The sequence below is a fragment of the Melanotaenia boesemani genome, chromosome 1 (genome assembly GCF_017639745.1).
Source record: "Melanotaenia boesemani isolate fMelBoe1 chromosome 1, fMelBoe1.pri, whole genome shotgun sequence".
NCBI lineage: Eukaryota > Metazoa > Chordata > Actinopteri > Atheriniformes > Melanotaeniidae > Melanotaenia > Melanotaenia boesemani.
The window spans coordinates 37,264,461-37,279,195 of record NC_055682.1 but is presented as its reverse complement, the minus strand read 5'-3'; the positions used below and the strand labels follow the sequence as shown (position 1 = coordinate 37,279,195).

The following is a 14,735-nucleotide window of genomic DNA, read 5'->3' as shown; positions in this document are numbered from 1 at the left end:
CCTGATCTGAGCAGCCTCTTAATATCAGTCCCTCCCAAAACATTTGTATAGACAGGCAACTATGTGGTGAGTTCTTTGTTCCAGCAGGCTTGCCTGCTCTTTACTTTCAAAAGCTTCTCTTTTGTTTGAGAAAAGGTTGAAAATATTTCTGAATACCACGAAACAATCTTTTTATCTTATCTGAATTATTCACTCTGTGGCACTGCAGCGATGCGCTTGGCTGTGTTGGCTTTGCATGTGTGTGTCTGTGTGTGCACTTATGTGCAGGGGCTGAAGCAGGAAGAGATGTAGTGAGGCTTGAACTGGTAGTGACCCTGACCCACCTCTGCCTTCAGATAAGGAAACCCAAAACATGCTGACACAAAGTCAAACACACACAAATGTGCATACACATACACAAATCCATAAAAACGCCTTCCCTTTCTCACACATACACCAACTCACAAACATGCAGTCAAGGTCAGGGTAACAGGTGATATGGTCAACAAAACACTTTACTTTTCTAACACCTTCAGCAAATAGATTTTCTCTGGTTAAGACACACGGAAAGAAAGCAGATGGCAATCGTATGAGTGTATCAGGCACTGCTGTGGAGCACGGAGGCTCGACCTGGTGACAAAAGTGCTGGAAAATAATTCACAGCATGTTGATTTGCCTTTTGGAACTCTACCAAACATGAATTATTCATAGCATAGCCAGGATGCAAGAAATATTTCCATTACCTGATGCGCACACTTAACTCTAGCTGTTGAAAAAATGAAAAGAAGAATATTCTAAATTTAGATCAGACTTTCATTATAGATGTTTTCCTGTTTGTCTCTGTGCACAATAAATAGTTTCTCCAACTTACATCCAGCACAGTCTGTCCTGCTACCTAAATGACTCTGAAACTCTAAAATGCTTTTTACAATAAAAATAACAGCTGCTTTACAATGTAGAATTACATCTACACTACATCTACAGCATGTACAATCAAAAGATTCTGAGAATCTGGATTATCTCTGTGCACAAGAGGCACAGCTGAAAATCTGAATTAAGATGCAGATGAGCTTGTTTTGTGACACGTGTCCTGAAAATAACTGCATGGTTTCAGGAACACTTCCAGAAATCATTCTGTTTATCCTGCTAGCCACAAATTCAAGTTAAATCTCTATTACTCAAACAAGAAGCTACATGTGAACATTATCCTGAAACGATGCCATCTTCTCTAGTTTAAAGCTCATTTAAAATGGATCTAGGCAAATACATCAAAATTTGCTATTATTTTAGCAAATCATAGGTACTGCTTCCTCCACACTAGAGAGGAGAGGCACCATCTGTTTCATCTGTGCTCAGTAAGCTTATCAGAAAAAACCCAATCAGTGCTGGAAGGTGTATACAGGTTTTAAAGCAACATATGCTACAATTTAAATGACTTTTTCATGCAAGGCCTTGCATATTTTAGCAAGACAATGACAAACCACATATTGCATCTACTCAGTGTTAAACATAGCCCCACCTCAACCTTTTACTACATCCTCTTGCACTCAAACTCAGGATGAGCTACTATTTTTAATAAAACAGTGAAATGTCTTATGTTAAATATTTATTTTCTCTGTTCTTTAATGAAGAAAACATTGGTCTATGTCATTTGTAAATCATTGTATTATGTTTTGTTTATAGTGTGCAAAGCTGTTCAACTTTTTGGAAATGGTGTTGTTTATAAGTGAAAACAGCCACATTATAATTAGTAGATGTCAGGTAAATCTGAACGATCGCTTTAAATAACCAGTAGACTGTTCTAAATATAAAAAATCTCTACCTTTTCAGTTCCTGTGTCTAAGTGTACTGCATTGTTGTAGTGTATGACACCTAAATCATGAAAGGGTTGGTTTTGGGTATTTGAGTTGGTTTGCCACACACACACACACACACACACACACACACACACTAGGCTAGACCTTTCAAAATGTTCAGTTTTGCTTTGAGAGCTGCCTGCTACGTGAGCTAAACACTGCACCCACAGGAGCATTCAGCAATAACAGTTATTTTCCTGGTCTTTCCGGCTGGTATTTTTGCTCCTGAGGCAACATTTCTGACAGTTTAGTGACCAAGCTGGTCTGGTCTGTTGCCTCCACTATCGGTGAAAACACCAACAAAAACAGCTGCTAAATGTTCCGCTTCCACACCAAGGTTGGGAGGTTAAGGAGAGGTGATTACTCCTGGGTGAAGCTGCAGCTAGCTTCAGGCTTAGCTCCCTTCACTTTACCTAGCAATGGTGAAGAAAACACGGGACTCTGCTGGAACAAGAAGAGCTATGTGGTGTTTATTGCTAAAGCTGGTAGCAAAACACTCACTGCTAAACAGGAAGTTTTTCACGGCGACTTCCTCTGTTCCGATGCCCCCCTCCCCTCCACTGTGCGTCGCTCCTCATCTCCAGCTCTCAAAGAGACCACACTGTTCTTTTAACACAGCACTGTAAACCCCATTTATGCTCAACCACAGACTGTATATAGAAAATGGACGGAGCCTCCATGACATCACCCGTAGGTTTCTGAAGAGCAAAAGTGAAGCTCGTTGGGCGGTTCCTACCATCGCCATCTTGGCAGCGTCATGCCTGCCATCGCTCCCAGAAAATACAAAAATGGACAAAGTGGTGGAGCTGAGAGGGGGGCTGTGGGCGTTGGGGTGAATGAATGACGTCTATTAAACTCTGAGCTGCCTGTAGCTAAGAGCTAACTGAGCCAACTCGATCTAAAGTGAGCTCACAGCTAATGAATGCAGGTGGGCTACAGCTAAGGTGCACTGTTAGCCAGCTAAAAACTGCGTTTGTGCTACACTCTCCCTTCTTGCCGCGGATACTGGATAGATGTCAATCAAAAGGACACACCCCTAATTATGCCATATTTCAAGGTCAAATAACATCCAAATGGACAAGTTACAAAAAAATTCACCCTCCTCACAGTTGTCATGAAACTTATTATTCCTAAAATAGATTTTTGTACCAGGCTTTAAACATGTTTATTACTGCTATGAAGTTGGTCTTTTTAACATCGGAGTCTCTGGGGATTTGTTACGTTTTGGAGCCAGCCCCTAGTGGATATGTGATGAACTGTAAATTTTTGCACTTCTGCATAGGCTTCAGATTTCACCACTGGAGGTTGCTGCTTGTGCTCAACACAGAAGACAAATACGCAGACGGACAGTTTTGTCCATCTCCGTTGGTCGGTTTTCAGGGAGCTTAGCTATCTGTTGTTTGATGCAGAAGATGGAGCAATACCACTTGAAATAGCAGGGGCAGTGCTCAGCAAAATAGCTGACATGTGACCAGCAAAAGAAACAAATCAGGGAAGAAGAGAATCAGGAAGGGAACAAAAAAGCAGAAGAATAAAGAACAGGACAACTGTAGAAATTGCACAAGCTTTTGAAGAAAGGATATGTGAGTGTTTAGGGCATGTTGAGTGGTTTGAAACAACTTCATACCAGTCCATTACCGCCACCAAACGGTGTCTGAAACTGACGTCAGGTTGCGGGAGTAAACTCTGAACTTAGCACTACCCACTAGTGGAAGAATTGACTTAACAACCATGACAATGTAAAAGACACATGGGAGTATGAGGGTGACAACGTATGATAACATTTGAAACGGATGTCGCTATTTAGGTACGCTAGGGAGCATAAATGTGTCATGTGGTGGTTGGTTGAGCTGGGAATCCTTTAAATTGATTGCTTTCAGCTGCAGGTGGAGTGTGGGCAGTACCTCAGCCTGTTTGGATCTTCCCGGGTTCACCTGACTTGCATCTGGTGATCAGGAGGCTGGGTTTATGAAGCTGCAGGCTGCAGCAGTTCCTTGCCAGATGGTCTTCTCCCCTGCTCTTTCTGGGACTGTTCCCGGGAATCTGCAGTCTGCCGGACATTGTTGCCTTGAAGCGCCCTGCCTTGCCTGCTATTTAAGCCCACACCAGTCTACGCCTGCCTTTGCCTGCCATCATCTGCCCTGACCTGCCGCCTTCCTGGACTGATACTATTTTGCTTCTTTCACTTATTTCTATGCCCTGGATCCTCTAAGACCAAGTAGGACTGGTTCATTATTCAAAGTTCTGACTGTTGTGGCTCTTTTCTTTGGATTTATTTAACTCTGATTTCCCTTCTCAGCAGAACCAAACCATGCAGTGAAGACCTCCACCTTTTGCTTCGCCGTGCCTGCCAGCTGGGTTAAATAAATTTTCATTTTGCGCATTAACAGTGGTTTGTGTCTTCTCCCTGGGTCATCATCTTTTCCGCAATATGACAAAATGGGCATTGAACAGACCATATCTCTACACAACTGAGACATAACTCATAACTAAGGGGACACTTAAATTATACATCTTGGATCTTGAAAGCTCAAAAATTCTAAATCCCATAGACCACCGATTGGTGCAGTATTTCTAAATAAATGAAAAGATGTACCACTACAAAAACCTACAAAAGTGGCCCAAGATAACCTTGAATGAGCTGCAAAGGTCCCCAGAAAACTGGAGTGATTGGAGAACCACTTAGGCTACTCAGAAAAGTCATTATAAAAGCTTTCTCTATTGTTAATAAATAAATAGCCTCATTGTGATGTTTAAAGCCTTCTTGTAATTTCTATCATTTTATAAAAGCCCTCTTTTTTAGTGACATAATTGATTTTGTCTTAACATTTAAAATGAGCTCCACTGGAACTAAATAATTTTATAATATAAAGTTAAACATAGCATATCATGACGAACTAAACACTGACTTCCATGTTTAGTTAGATATATGGAACCTACCAGTGAAACTTCCTGCTGCTCTGAGCATATTTTAACATTTACCATCCAAAATTAATACTTTATTAAATCAGATATTTTATTTATTTTACTCAGGGGCTCCTAGATTTCAGACACAAGTTAATCGATATTTTGTGGTGTTTTTAGCCAATGATAGTTTCTCCATCTTAACTAACTCATGGGCAGTTATTCAGCTGTAGTTACTTTAGCATGAATTAATAGATTAACACATTAACACTACACATTCGTTAAAACTCTGTCTCCTTTAGAACCCTGATGGCTGCATCGTGAATAAATCAAATGCATCACTATATCTGCAGTGAGATGTCAGAATGCTAATACACCTTATTTCTTACATTTCAGCTTATGCGTTCTTAGTTTTGAAAAAATGAAACAATTAAAAAAAGGACCTCTAGATGCTTGAGCATTTTCACACTCGCCTCTTTGATTAGCATCTTCGAGTGTTTACCTTGCTGCAGTTATAATAATGAAAAAACAAACTGCTTTTAAATCTTTTGATGTTGTGCCTCTGTGTCTCTGTAAACAACCCGGCATCTAAAGTTGCATCGACACACTCTTCTCAGTCCGATCCTACAACAAGGCTGTTGTCAGGTACAAGGGCAGAGATGCAGGGCTGTTAGGAAGATGTATGGATGGATATGAACCTCCACTCCCCTCATCTTAAATAGTAAAGCACTCTTACTCAGGCCACTCACCTTCCCTCGTCAGCTGTGCTGAATACAAAACAACACAAGGAACTGGAAATGACTTGTGTGTGTGAGTAAGTGTGTGTGCCTCGTCTATTAAATGGTCTTTCAAAGAGTCCTTGAGCTTACCTGCCAAAACCAGACCCGGCAATATACAAGGAGTTGTAAAATCTGCCAGTGTGGGGCTGTGTGCATAAAAGTGTGTGTGTCCAGCACAATGTCAGCCAAGATACTAACAGAGCTTTTATTCCAAGGCTTGGTCCACTGCCATGTCTTAGCCACGAAAGCCTTACTGAGAGGACGGATAAGCAAATGGAGTAGTGAGAAAGCGAGTCAGACAGAGAGGAACAGCTAAATTAAATTCGTTCACTTTGAAGTTTTTCTCTCAATACACAAAGCGGAGTCTGCTTTTTTTCTCCTAAGACAATCGTGCATAGAGATAAGACATGACATTTCAGTTAATCTGAATGTCGATCAACAATCAACAAGACTAATATGCAACTTTTATGAGAAATTATTGTTTCAGGGATAAAATTTTCACTTTTTAATTTTTTAATTTTGCATAAAGTTTTTATTAGGAGTACTAGTAGCAATGTGACACTGGTTAGCCATCTTCAAATAGATCCATCCTTTCACAACTACTTAGTCCAAGTCTGGGCCAACAAGGAGAAAGAAAGCAGGAGAGAGAGAGAATAGATATATATATAATTTATGTAATTTATTTATGCAACTAATTTGTGTAATTAATTGCGTTGATATTTTTGGAACATGCGCAGTATGACAGGCCCCATACATCCGTCATTTTTCTGTTACTACGGCAGTACACGAAGATGCGAGATGGAAAAGATAAGCCACACCAGCACTTTCCCCGCATTTCTTTTTTAAAACCTATCCTGTGTTTTGAACCACCATGTCTGCTCTAGAGGATCTCTGGTCATCTCTGTTTGTGCAGCAGCTGCTTCTTCCCTCTCCGCTCATGTTGCTCCATGACTCATGGCGGCTGTTAGAGATCAGCTGATCAGCTTTTTTCTCTTGTTGCATTTGTTTATCGTTCAGTTGAGAAGGAGGAAACTAGAGGTTCTTGGTTCACACTGTCACATATTTACCCAAAAGTATTGTTTTTGTCAGGACCTTCTCTGATATAGTAGCTGGCTGGTGGTAGACAGGGTTTACTTCAGCTATGCAGGGACGAGTCTAGAAAAGTTTTGTTGGGGGCTCAGGCAGAAGCACTGACCAGGAAAAGGGGGATACAAATGAGACCTTTCTTTAGGTCTAGATTTTATTAAATATTGAACTGATTATTACAACTAAAGTGATCCTGTCATCTTTAATCTAATGTCAAAAAGTAAAAAAAAAGGAAACAGCCTATGATCGATTTTATCGGCAGGTGTTTACTTTGGGTGATGCTGCAGTAGGACTTTTATCACTGCTGCACAAACACTCACACTTCAATAACAAAAGGAAAAACCCGTTTTTAACCAGATCATCAGTTTTATCAGTTTATCAGAGTTTCTTCATCAATGTTGGCTGTTTAACTTCAGTCACATCTTGTGGTTTAATGACAGAAATTTTCACCATGGAAATGGTTGGTAAGATGATGCTGCATGAATTCTGAATTATAATCTAGAGCAGGGGTAGCCAACGTCGGTCCTCGAGGGCACCAATCCGGCAGGTTTTCCAGATTTCCCTGCTCCAGCACACCTGACTCAAATTAAATGGATCCAACAGCCTATAAGGATCTTCACAATGACTTGTTAGTTTAAGTCAGGTGTGTTGAGGCACGGAAATCTGGAAAACCTGCTGGATTGGTGCCCTCGAGGACCGACGTTGGCTACCCCTGATCTAGAGCATGATAGAGATGATTTAGAACAACATATAGAAGTACATTACATGCTGCATTTACTGTCCATTGGACATCTGACGTTTACCCAAGGGAAGGCCAGTTAACACTAAATATTTGTAGCATTGGCCTTTTCTAGTGATACACTTCAGGCATAGTCATGAATGGTGATTAATCACGATTAATTTGTAAGCTGTGATTAATTTGATTAAAAATTTTAATAATTTGACAGATAGATAGACAGACAGACAGTTAGATAGATAGATAGATAGATAGATAGATAGATAGATAGATAGATAGATAGATAGATAGATAGATAGATAGATAGATAGAGAGAGAGAGAGAGAGAGAGAGAGAGAGAGAATATATATATATATGTATATATATATATGAATGGTATCACTTATTCAAGTCTAATATTCTTTAAGTTCACAGGTTCCATCCATCTTATTCCAATGCAAGGTCCTGGGAGGGGCTGGCGCCTATCCCAGCTGCAGTCTGGTGAGAGGTAGGGTACACCATGGACCAGTTGCCAGCAAATAATGTTATAAATAAAGAAACTACTAGGTAGTTGCAGAATCACAAGAAAAAGACTATAAATAAACAAAGAAATGCAGAATGTCCTTAATGCATGCTTGGAAATAGTTCTCATTCCCCATCACTGTAGCAATGTCAGCCTTTGGAGACATGGTGAAAGCTGATCACATGGGAGTCAGGGGGGTGTGGCTGTGAATGTGAGGAGAGAGCATGTGGAGGATTATTTGGATAAGAGGAGAATGGAGACTAAGGAAGTCGTCTAGAGGAGTGATAAGTCACCAATTAGCCTCCTGTCTCTCCATGTTCACCCTGTTCCAGCTTCAGTCAGCCTTCCCCATCAGGTCTCTCTCTTCTCATTTCTCTCGTATGAAAGATTTCTCTCTCACAGCTCTCTGTCATCTGACAAAAGGGTCCATTGTATTTCCTGAGATGCCTTGGAGTCCCAGGCCCTGCATGCCTGCTCACGGTGTGTGTGTCCAAGTAAGAGAACAGCTGTCACATTCAGCCGTCACATGCTGCACAGCTGAGACATATCACCATCATCCTCGTTAATTTTCCTCCGCTCTGTCCAGCCTTCTTCTTCTTTATAATTCATTTATAACAGATTTCTCTCTGCTGCTACTGTAACATTTCCCTTATTTAATCAAGGTTTCACAGATTCTCATCACACACACTCTAATAACCCCTCTCTGTTCCCTCCATACTTTTAACCTCCCACTTCAGCCTTTATGTCCAGACAGAGTAGGAGTTGAGATTTCAGGCCAAATCAGGGTTGCAGAGTTAGAGCAGCCCTCCAGACGACATATTTCAGTGTGTGAATAAACTGTATGCTGGCTGTTTGATGTAGTTGTAACACAAGCCAGTATTATCTGGTTTATTATGAAAATACAGGCAGCTCTATGACAAACCCAGTCATTTTCACTCTTTATTTCATTTTATAAGCTTATTATATTGTTACAGACATGTCCAGTTCTCCTGTTTATTTCAGAAGTTAACTATATACTTATTTATTATCACCCTTAAAAACCTGAAAAAGCTGCATTTTTTCTATTTATACAAATAAATATTCAACATCTGAAAGAGATACATCCCCACAGAAACAACGTCAGCACTGGTGACTACATAAAAGCAGGGTTTCTCCTCCATAAAGGTCATACGGGACATACTGTAGTAGTACCAACAAAAACAGCTAAATTTAATTGTTTCTCATTGGCTGACTCTTTTCCCTTTGTTAGTAGGAGTTTGCCTTTTATATCCATCCTGAAGGCAGAGTACAGGGCAGGTAACAGGGTTTTTATATCTTTTACTTTTTCTGCACAGACTGAACAATCTATGGTTGTTGCTTGAACAGAGAAAAAAAAATTTTTTTCCCTTTGGCTGCACAATAAAGACCCTCACAAGCTACCAGTGGAGGTGACAAATATTTGTTGCTTCCATAAAAAGCTGAGAAAATCAGTATTTTCATGTTGTATTCATGTTTCCAACACTGACAATCAGACCTGCACATGCAACCTCTTCTTGATAGGACCATTTTTTTCTGGCTCATGTCTGAAATGACATACCCAAAATAAATAAGTAAATCCTTCAAAACTACAAAGGCTAAGTGCATTATCTACGCCCAAAAGAAAGCTGAGAGACATGAGATTACTACACAAGTCTCAGAATCAAGATATGTGTCAAAGTACTGTGCAAAAGTAGAAGCTAAAACATTGAACCTGAGCAGTTTCACACACGCTTTAATAGAAATGTTACACGTTACATAACTCAGTGACCCATCAGTCGATGTTGATGACACCTCTATTAATAGTGATAGTCAGGAGAATCCAGGGATAGCCCCAATATTCCTATTAAAAACACCATAATGATCCAGAAAGAGGTGAAGTCCAAGATAGTCTATGATAGGAAGAGTGAATACTTCCCTATAAAACCGCCTTCACCTCCATGGAAACTACCAGGACTTTCAGGATTAATTTCAAATAGAAGCAGAGTCATAAGAGAACACATTAGCACAATTGTTTAGAGCTGGAATAAAACTTTTGACCACAAAACAGCAAAAGTAAGACATGATTTATGACTTGGTGATATTTTTGTTTTCTTCTCTTTAACTGCTAGCCTCCAGAGTTTTGTCCCACAGCGATCAGGCAGACATCTTGTAATCAGTAGAGTCTCTGCTTTTATATAATAACTTGTTTGTGTGGTTTGCTTGAATTGAAAAAAAAAAATAGCAGAAGCTCTACAGTGGACAGTGCTGTTCTCATGTTTTGCTAGATGCCTATTTAACAGCTTGGGGTTTGAACTGTATTTTGTGTACTAGTCTTTTAGCTGAGTTTCTCTCTGTCATTTTGGTGTGCTACATGTTAGGATTGCTGCTTCCTAGCATGTGCAAAGATCTTCTGTACTGCACATATCTCATGCTGCCCTTTGTACAGGGGATGCTATTTAAGAGTAGGTTCCTGGGACATTGTGTTAGAATTACTTGCATCAGATATTGGAATTGTGTGTGGCATTCTAACGTAGGGCTGGGCGATATGAACCAAATCTTATATCTCAATATTTTTTACCTGAATCACGATATACGATATATATCTCGATATATTTTTTTGGGGTCAAGTAACCAAAGACACAGCTCTAATTTACAGCCTTCAGTGCTAAATACACTTTTATTAAGGATCAGCACATGTGCATTAAAGCAGCTGACTGAAATTAAAGTAGCTTTATATTAAATTAAATGTTCCTAAAACAAAATGAATGAAAAATACTTTTCAATGACCATAACAAAAATACAGCTGTGCAAAATGCAAAAGAAAATATTATTTTAACTCAAAATAAGCTATCTCGATATAAACGATATTCCCTCCTTCTATTTTGCGTCTGATAAAGTTTCGATATATTTGAAAATCTCGATATATTGCCCAGCCCTATTCTAACGTATAGTGCACTTTAACGCTCTCAAGCACATATTGCAAAAACGGAAGCTACTGTGTCTCAAAAAGCTTCAACAACTTTGATGAAAGCACATCATCTTATAGTTAATAGAGTGTTAACTCAGGTGAAGAAGTTTGTGACTTAATAAATATTGCAAACTGCATCTCATAAAACTATCAGATATGGTTCCTGTATGTTTAGAAGGAAGAATGGTTCTAACAGGGAGAATGGATCTCGACGGGGAAACTGGCCTCAACACAACACCGGCTTTTTGTCAAAGTAAAAGTAGCTTATCAAGCCTTCCCACCTCCCCAGCTCATTGATTGGCCATGACTGAAAAAGGCTTGTTCAATGCAAGTAAAGAATTGAGCAACACCAGGTTCCTGCAGGCTTGGCGTTTCATTTTTACTTCAAATCTGATACAGTTTTTACAATAAGCTGTACAGTATGAGTAGCAGGAGAGGCAGCGGATGTCACGTCCTGTCTTTGGTTCACTGGATGGTCTGTTTGCTTTCACACTGTAAGCAAAATGCACCAGGGTTCACTTGCAAACAGACCAGAGTTTACTTCTTTGGTTTGAAACAGAGTGTGAATGAGTGTTAACACTGCTCCAAATAAACTGTACTGTCCATAGAAGCAGACTAGGCAGGGCTCGAATTACATGCAACACGAATTCACACGTCACGTGCATGCGCATATGTATCAGTGCACAGCAGCACAGTCAATAACATGGTTACTGCCACAAAAACATTCTGCTACTACTGCAGTTGATACAATCAGAAATATCTCACATAGGTTTAATAATTAATTTAATTAAATACGTTAATAAACACAAAGCTGACTAATTAAAATCTATGCTTTAAAAGAAGTGTCAAAAACCTTATGGAAAAAATTATTATAACCTGAAAGTAGATTATTTTTAGGATTTCCCCTTAGAGGCTCATCTGCTTCTTAGGGGAGCCGGGCTCCCCTCAGCTCCCCTGTGAAGCTGAATGTCTTTACAGAGGCTCATCTGCTTCTCAGGGGAGCCAGGCTCCCCTCAGCTCCCCTGTGATTCAAACCATGGAACCAGGGTTTGATTATGTTGGATCAAACAGCGCCAGTGTGAATGTGCCCTGAGTTATTACTATTTTTATTGCTACTCTACAATAAAAAGTCTGAATTAGTCAGATGTAAATCTAAATGCAAAAGGCTCCTTAAATTTTCTTCCAAACCAATAGAAATGCTGCTAATTGTTTTGTTCGGGAACCTATATCTTACGAGAGGCTGAGGACTCATTTCCACAAAATTCAGTTTCCTGATCATATGAAAAGTAAGTATATCCTCATGATAAAACATAAACTTTCATTCACTTTGTATACATTTTTTTTCTTCAATTATTCAACATTTTTGTCCTGAATGAAATCTTATACTGTAAATTGACAAACATAACTTCTCCAGTAATTTATGCAGCTTTAATTATCTTATTTTAACAGAAACTATCAACACAGTTGGAACATACTGGGTCCAAGAAGTTCACAAGAATACGGGACCAGTTAGTGCATGTAACTACATAATCCAGATGCTACATGGACAATAGAGGGAAGACAACTTGTTATCACTTCAGCTGAAATGCACTTACACATTTAGCAACAAGTGCTTAGAGATTTCTCATCTATCCACAAGCTGTGGAAAGATTTTGTCCAGTGGGTGTGCACACAAGCACACACACCACTGGTGTGTTGACAGCCAGACAGAAAATGTTGTAACCTGACTGACGACCTGATCCCCAGGTCACGAGATTATAACAGAAGCTCACCTCTAATGACTAGAAGGTCTCTCTGTCTGTCACTATGTCTTTGTGTTGTAAAAAAGGGGGCATCCACCAAAAAGTGCACCTCTAATCACCCTCCTATTGGCATGCTGTCAGATAGTATCAGTTTTTGTTTTGTTTTTGTCTTTGTGTGTCTCTCAAAACAAACAAATGAGATTCCTGCTGGACTGATGCAATGATAATCCAAAACGTGCTAGTTCAAGTCCCAGCATGATACTTTGGCATCTAGTGACACACCTAAACAAACATTAATGTCATTGTGTGTCCCCTGTTGACTTAGAGTCTGTGAAAAGAAGGGGAAAATAAACTACATTCATAGAAAAACCACTTAGCTCTCAAAACGGTTCGGTGAACTTATCAGGTCAGTGAACTTACCAGGTCAGTGAAGGTAGGGTAATAATTAATACAAACATCCATAATCATGTTGTGAGAATTTACTGTATGTCTGCACAAGTTTCCAAAAGTTTTTGTTCCCAAAACCAGAAGAACAAAGCACCAAATTTTAAGATATACAATTACCTAATCTGTTAAAAGTAGTGTAAAAATGTAAGAATGGGAGAAAGGTTGTACAAACTCATAAAATTCCTGTTATATTGTTATTGCAGTGAGAGATTCGGTTTAGCCTGACGATTGACATAGTTTGCAAACAGAATGGGGTAATTCTATGCCCTGAGGATATTATAGTAACACTGTAAGTATCAGTAATATAATCCAGGTGTTGCCCATTGCCCTGCCTCATTTCTGATAGGATATGTCAGGTTTGAAGCTATCAAACATGGTCAACTGTACACGTTATTTTCCAGAAGATTAGCATACGACAGATCAGTTATGTGGCTGTATTCTGTAAATTTGTGGTCTTTGTTTTAAGTTAAAGCCGTGTTTTTACCTCCGCGTTGAAGGAGCTCTCATCTTCCGCTCCACGCGCACCGACCGCACACAGCCACAGCGCGAGCAGGGTCCGTCTCCAGAGCAACCAGAAGCAGCTGTCCCGTGAGGTGGGGGCCATTGTCCGGGTATTGTTCAGGGAAACCGGTCGTTGTTTGTTGTGGTTCAGTCCCCACGGTGAAGCACGTAACTAGGACTTGTCTTTAACTCACAGTGATGTCCGTTTATACGCTATAAGCCCAGTTCAACCAGTTTTCTGAGCTGAGGCAGTCTTCAAAGGTGCACTTGCATCCTGAAAAAGTGATCCCTCACACACTCAGTTACATTTCAATGGTCCTTTTTGAGTGGTCTTGACCCTGTCTGAGCACGGGTCCTTAAGTTCTTACAGTTATGGTGCTGTCACTTTCTTCTTTTTTAGTTTTATGCTCTGTTGTCTGTATTGGGAAATGTCCACAAGAGAACGTCTCATTTAATTCACACCAGTGTCGTTGATAAATAACTAACCCTGAACATGCACTTACAGAAGAGCAACAGAGCACTTTTCACATGCCCAGTCAGAAACGACTAATATCAGCACACAGACCTCATTAAATGACTTACTGCTAATCCAGTGAGGAAGTAACGTCCCCTCGTGATAATGCCCGAGAGAAAAAAACTGAATTCACCCAAAGTTGTAAACAAAAACAGCGATGTTCGCTACGTTTGAGCGACTTTCTCAGCTTCAAGTAAGAAGCTGTAAGCGGACAAAACTGTTGCGGCTCGCAGCATTTCGTGTAAAACCTATATTGTGCTGCTTCTGTGCCTTTTGCGTCCAGTTTTCCCTTTTTCTGGAGGAAAACCTCTAAATAGCTGGTATAAATGCGGTTGCTCGCCGTCCTGTCTTCAGACAGGATCTGTGCTGTCACCCTACCGGAGCAGGTCGGACAGTGAAGCGCCTCTTCAAGTGTTTCGGTACCCAGCGTGAATCCTCCAACGTCAATAAAACCAATACCATTACTACTTCCTGTCAGGGTTTTCAAAATAAGGACGGTGACTTCTACCGGCTTTGATAATAAAAAATAAAATTAGCTCAATTATGGTGTTTTTGTTAATGGATGAAATATTTTAAATAAGCACCAAAGGGGAATGCAATTACAAAATGCACATTTTTATTTTGAATGAGGGGTTTTGTCGTGACTTAGCTTTTATTTTTATGGGAGAAGATTTCCGGTATTGGCATCTGTTTGATTTTAACAAAGTTATTCATCAACCTGATT

At 39.9% G+C, this 14,735-nt stretch overlaps 1 protein-coding gene across 1 annotated transcript in view; it reads right to left on the bottom strand.

Moving 5' to 3' along the window:
- mmp15b (matrix metallopeptidase 15b) overlaps nucleotides 1-14,413 on the bottom strand; it is a 39,036-nt gene extending 24,623 nt beyond the window's left edge. Inside the window, exon 1 of the mRNA XM_041975861.1 lies at nucleotides 13,481-14,413. Within this exon, the coding sequence (XP_041831795.1) occupies nucleotides 13,481-13,600 (120 nt within the window). The 5' untranslated portion in view covers nucleotides 13,601-14,413. The remainder of the gene's footprint in view (nucleotides 1-13,480) is intronic.
- Between the last annotated feature and the right edge of the window lie 322 nt (nucleotides 14,414-14,735).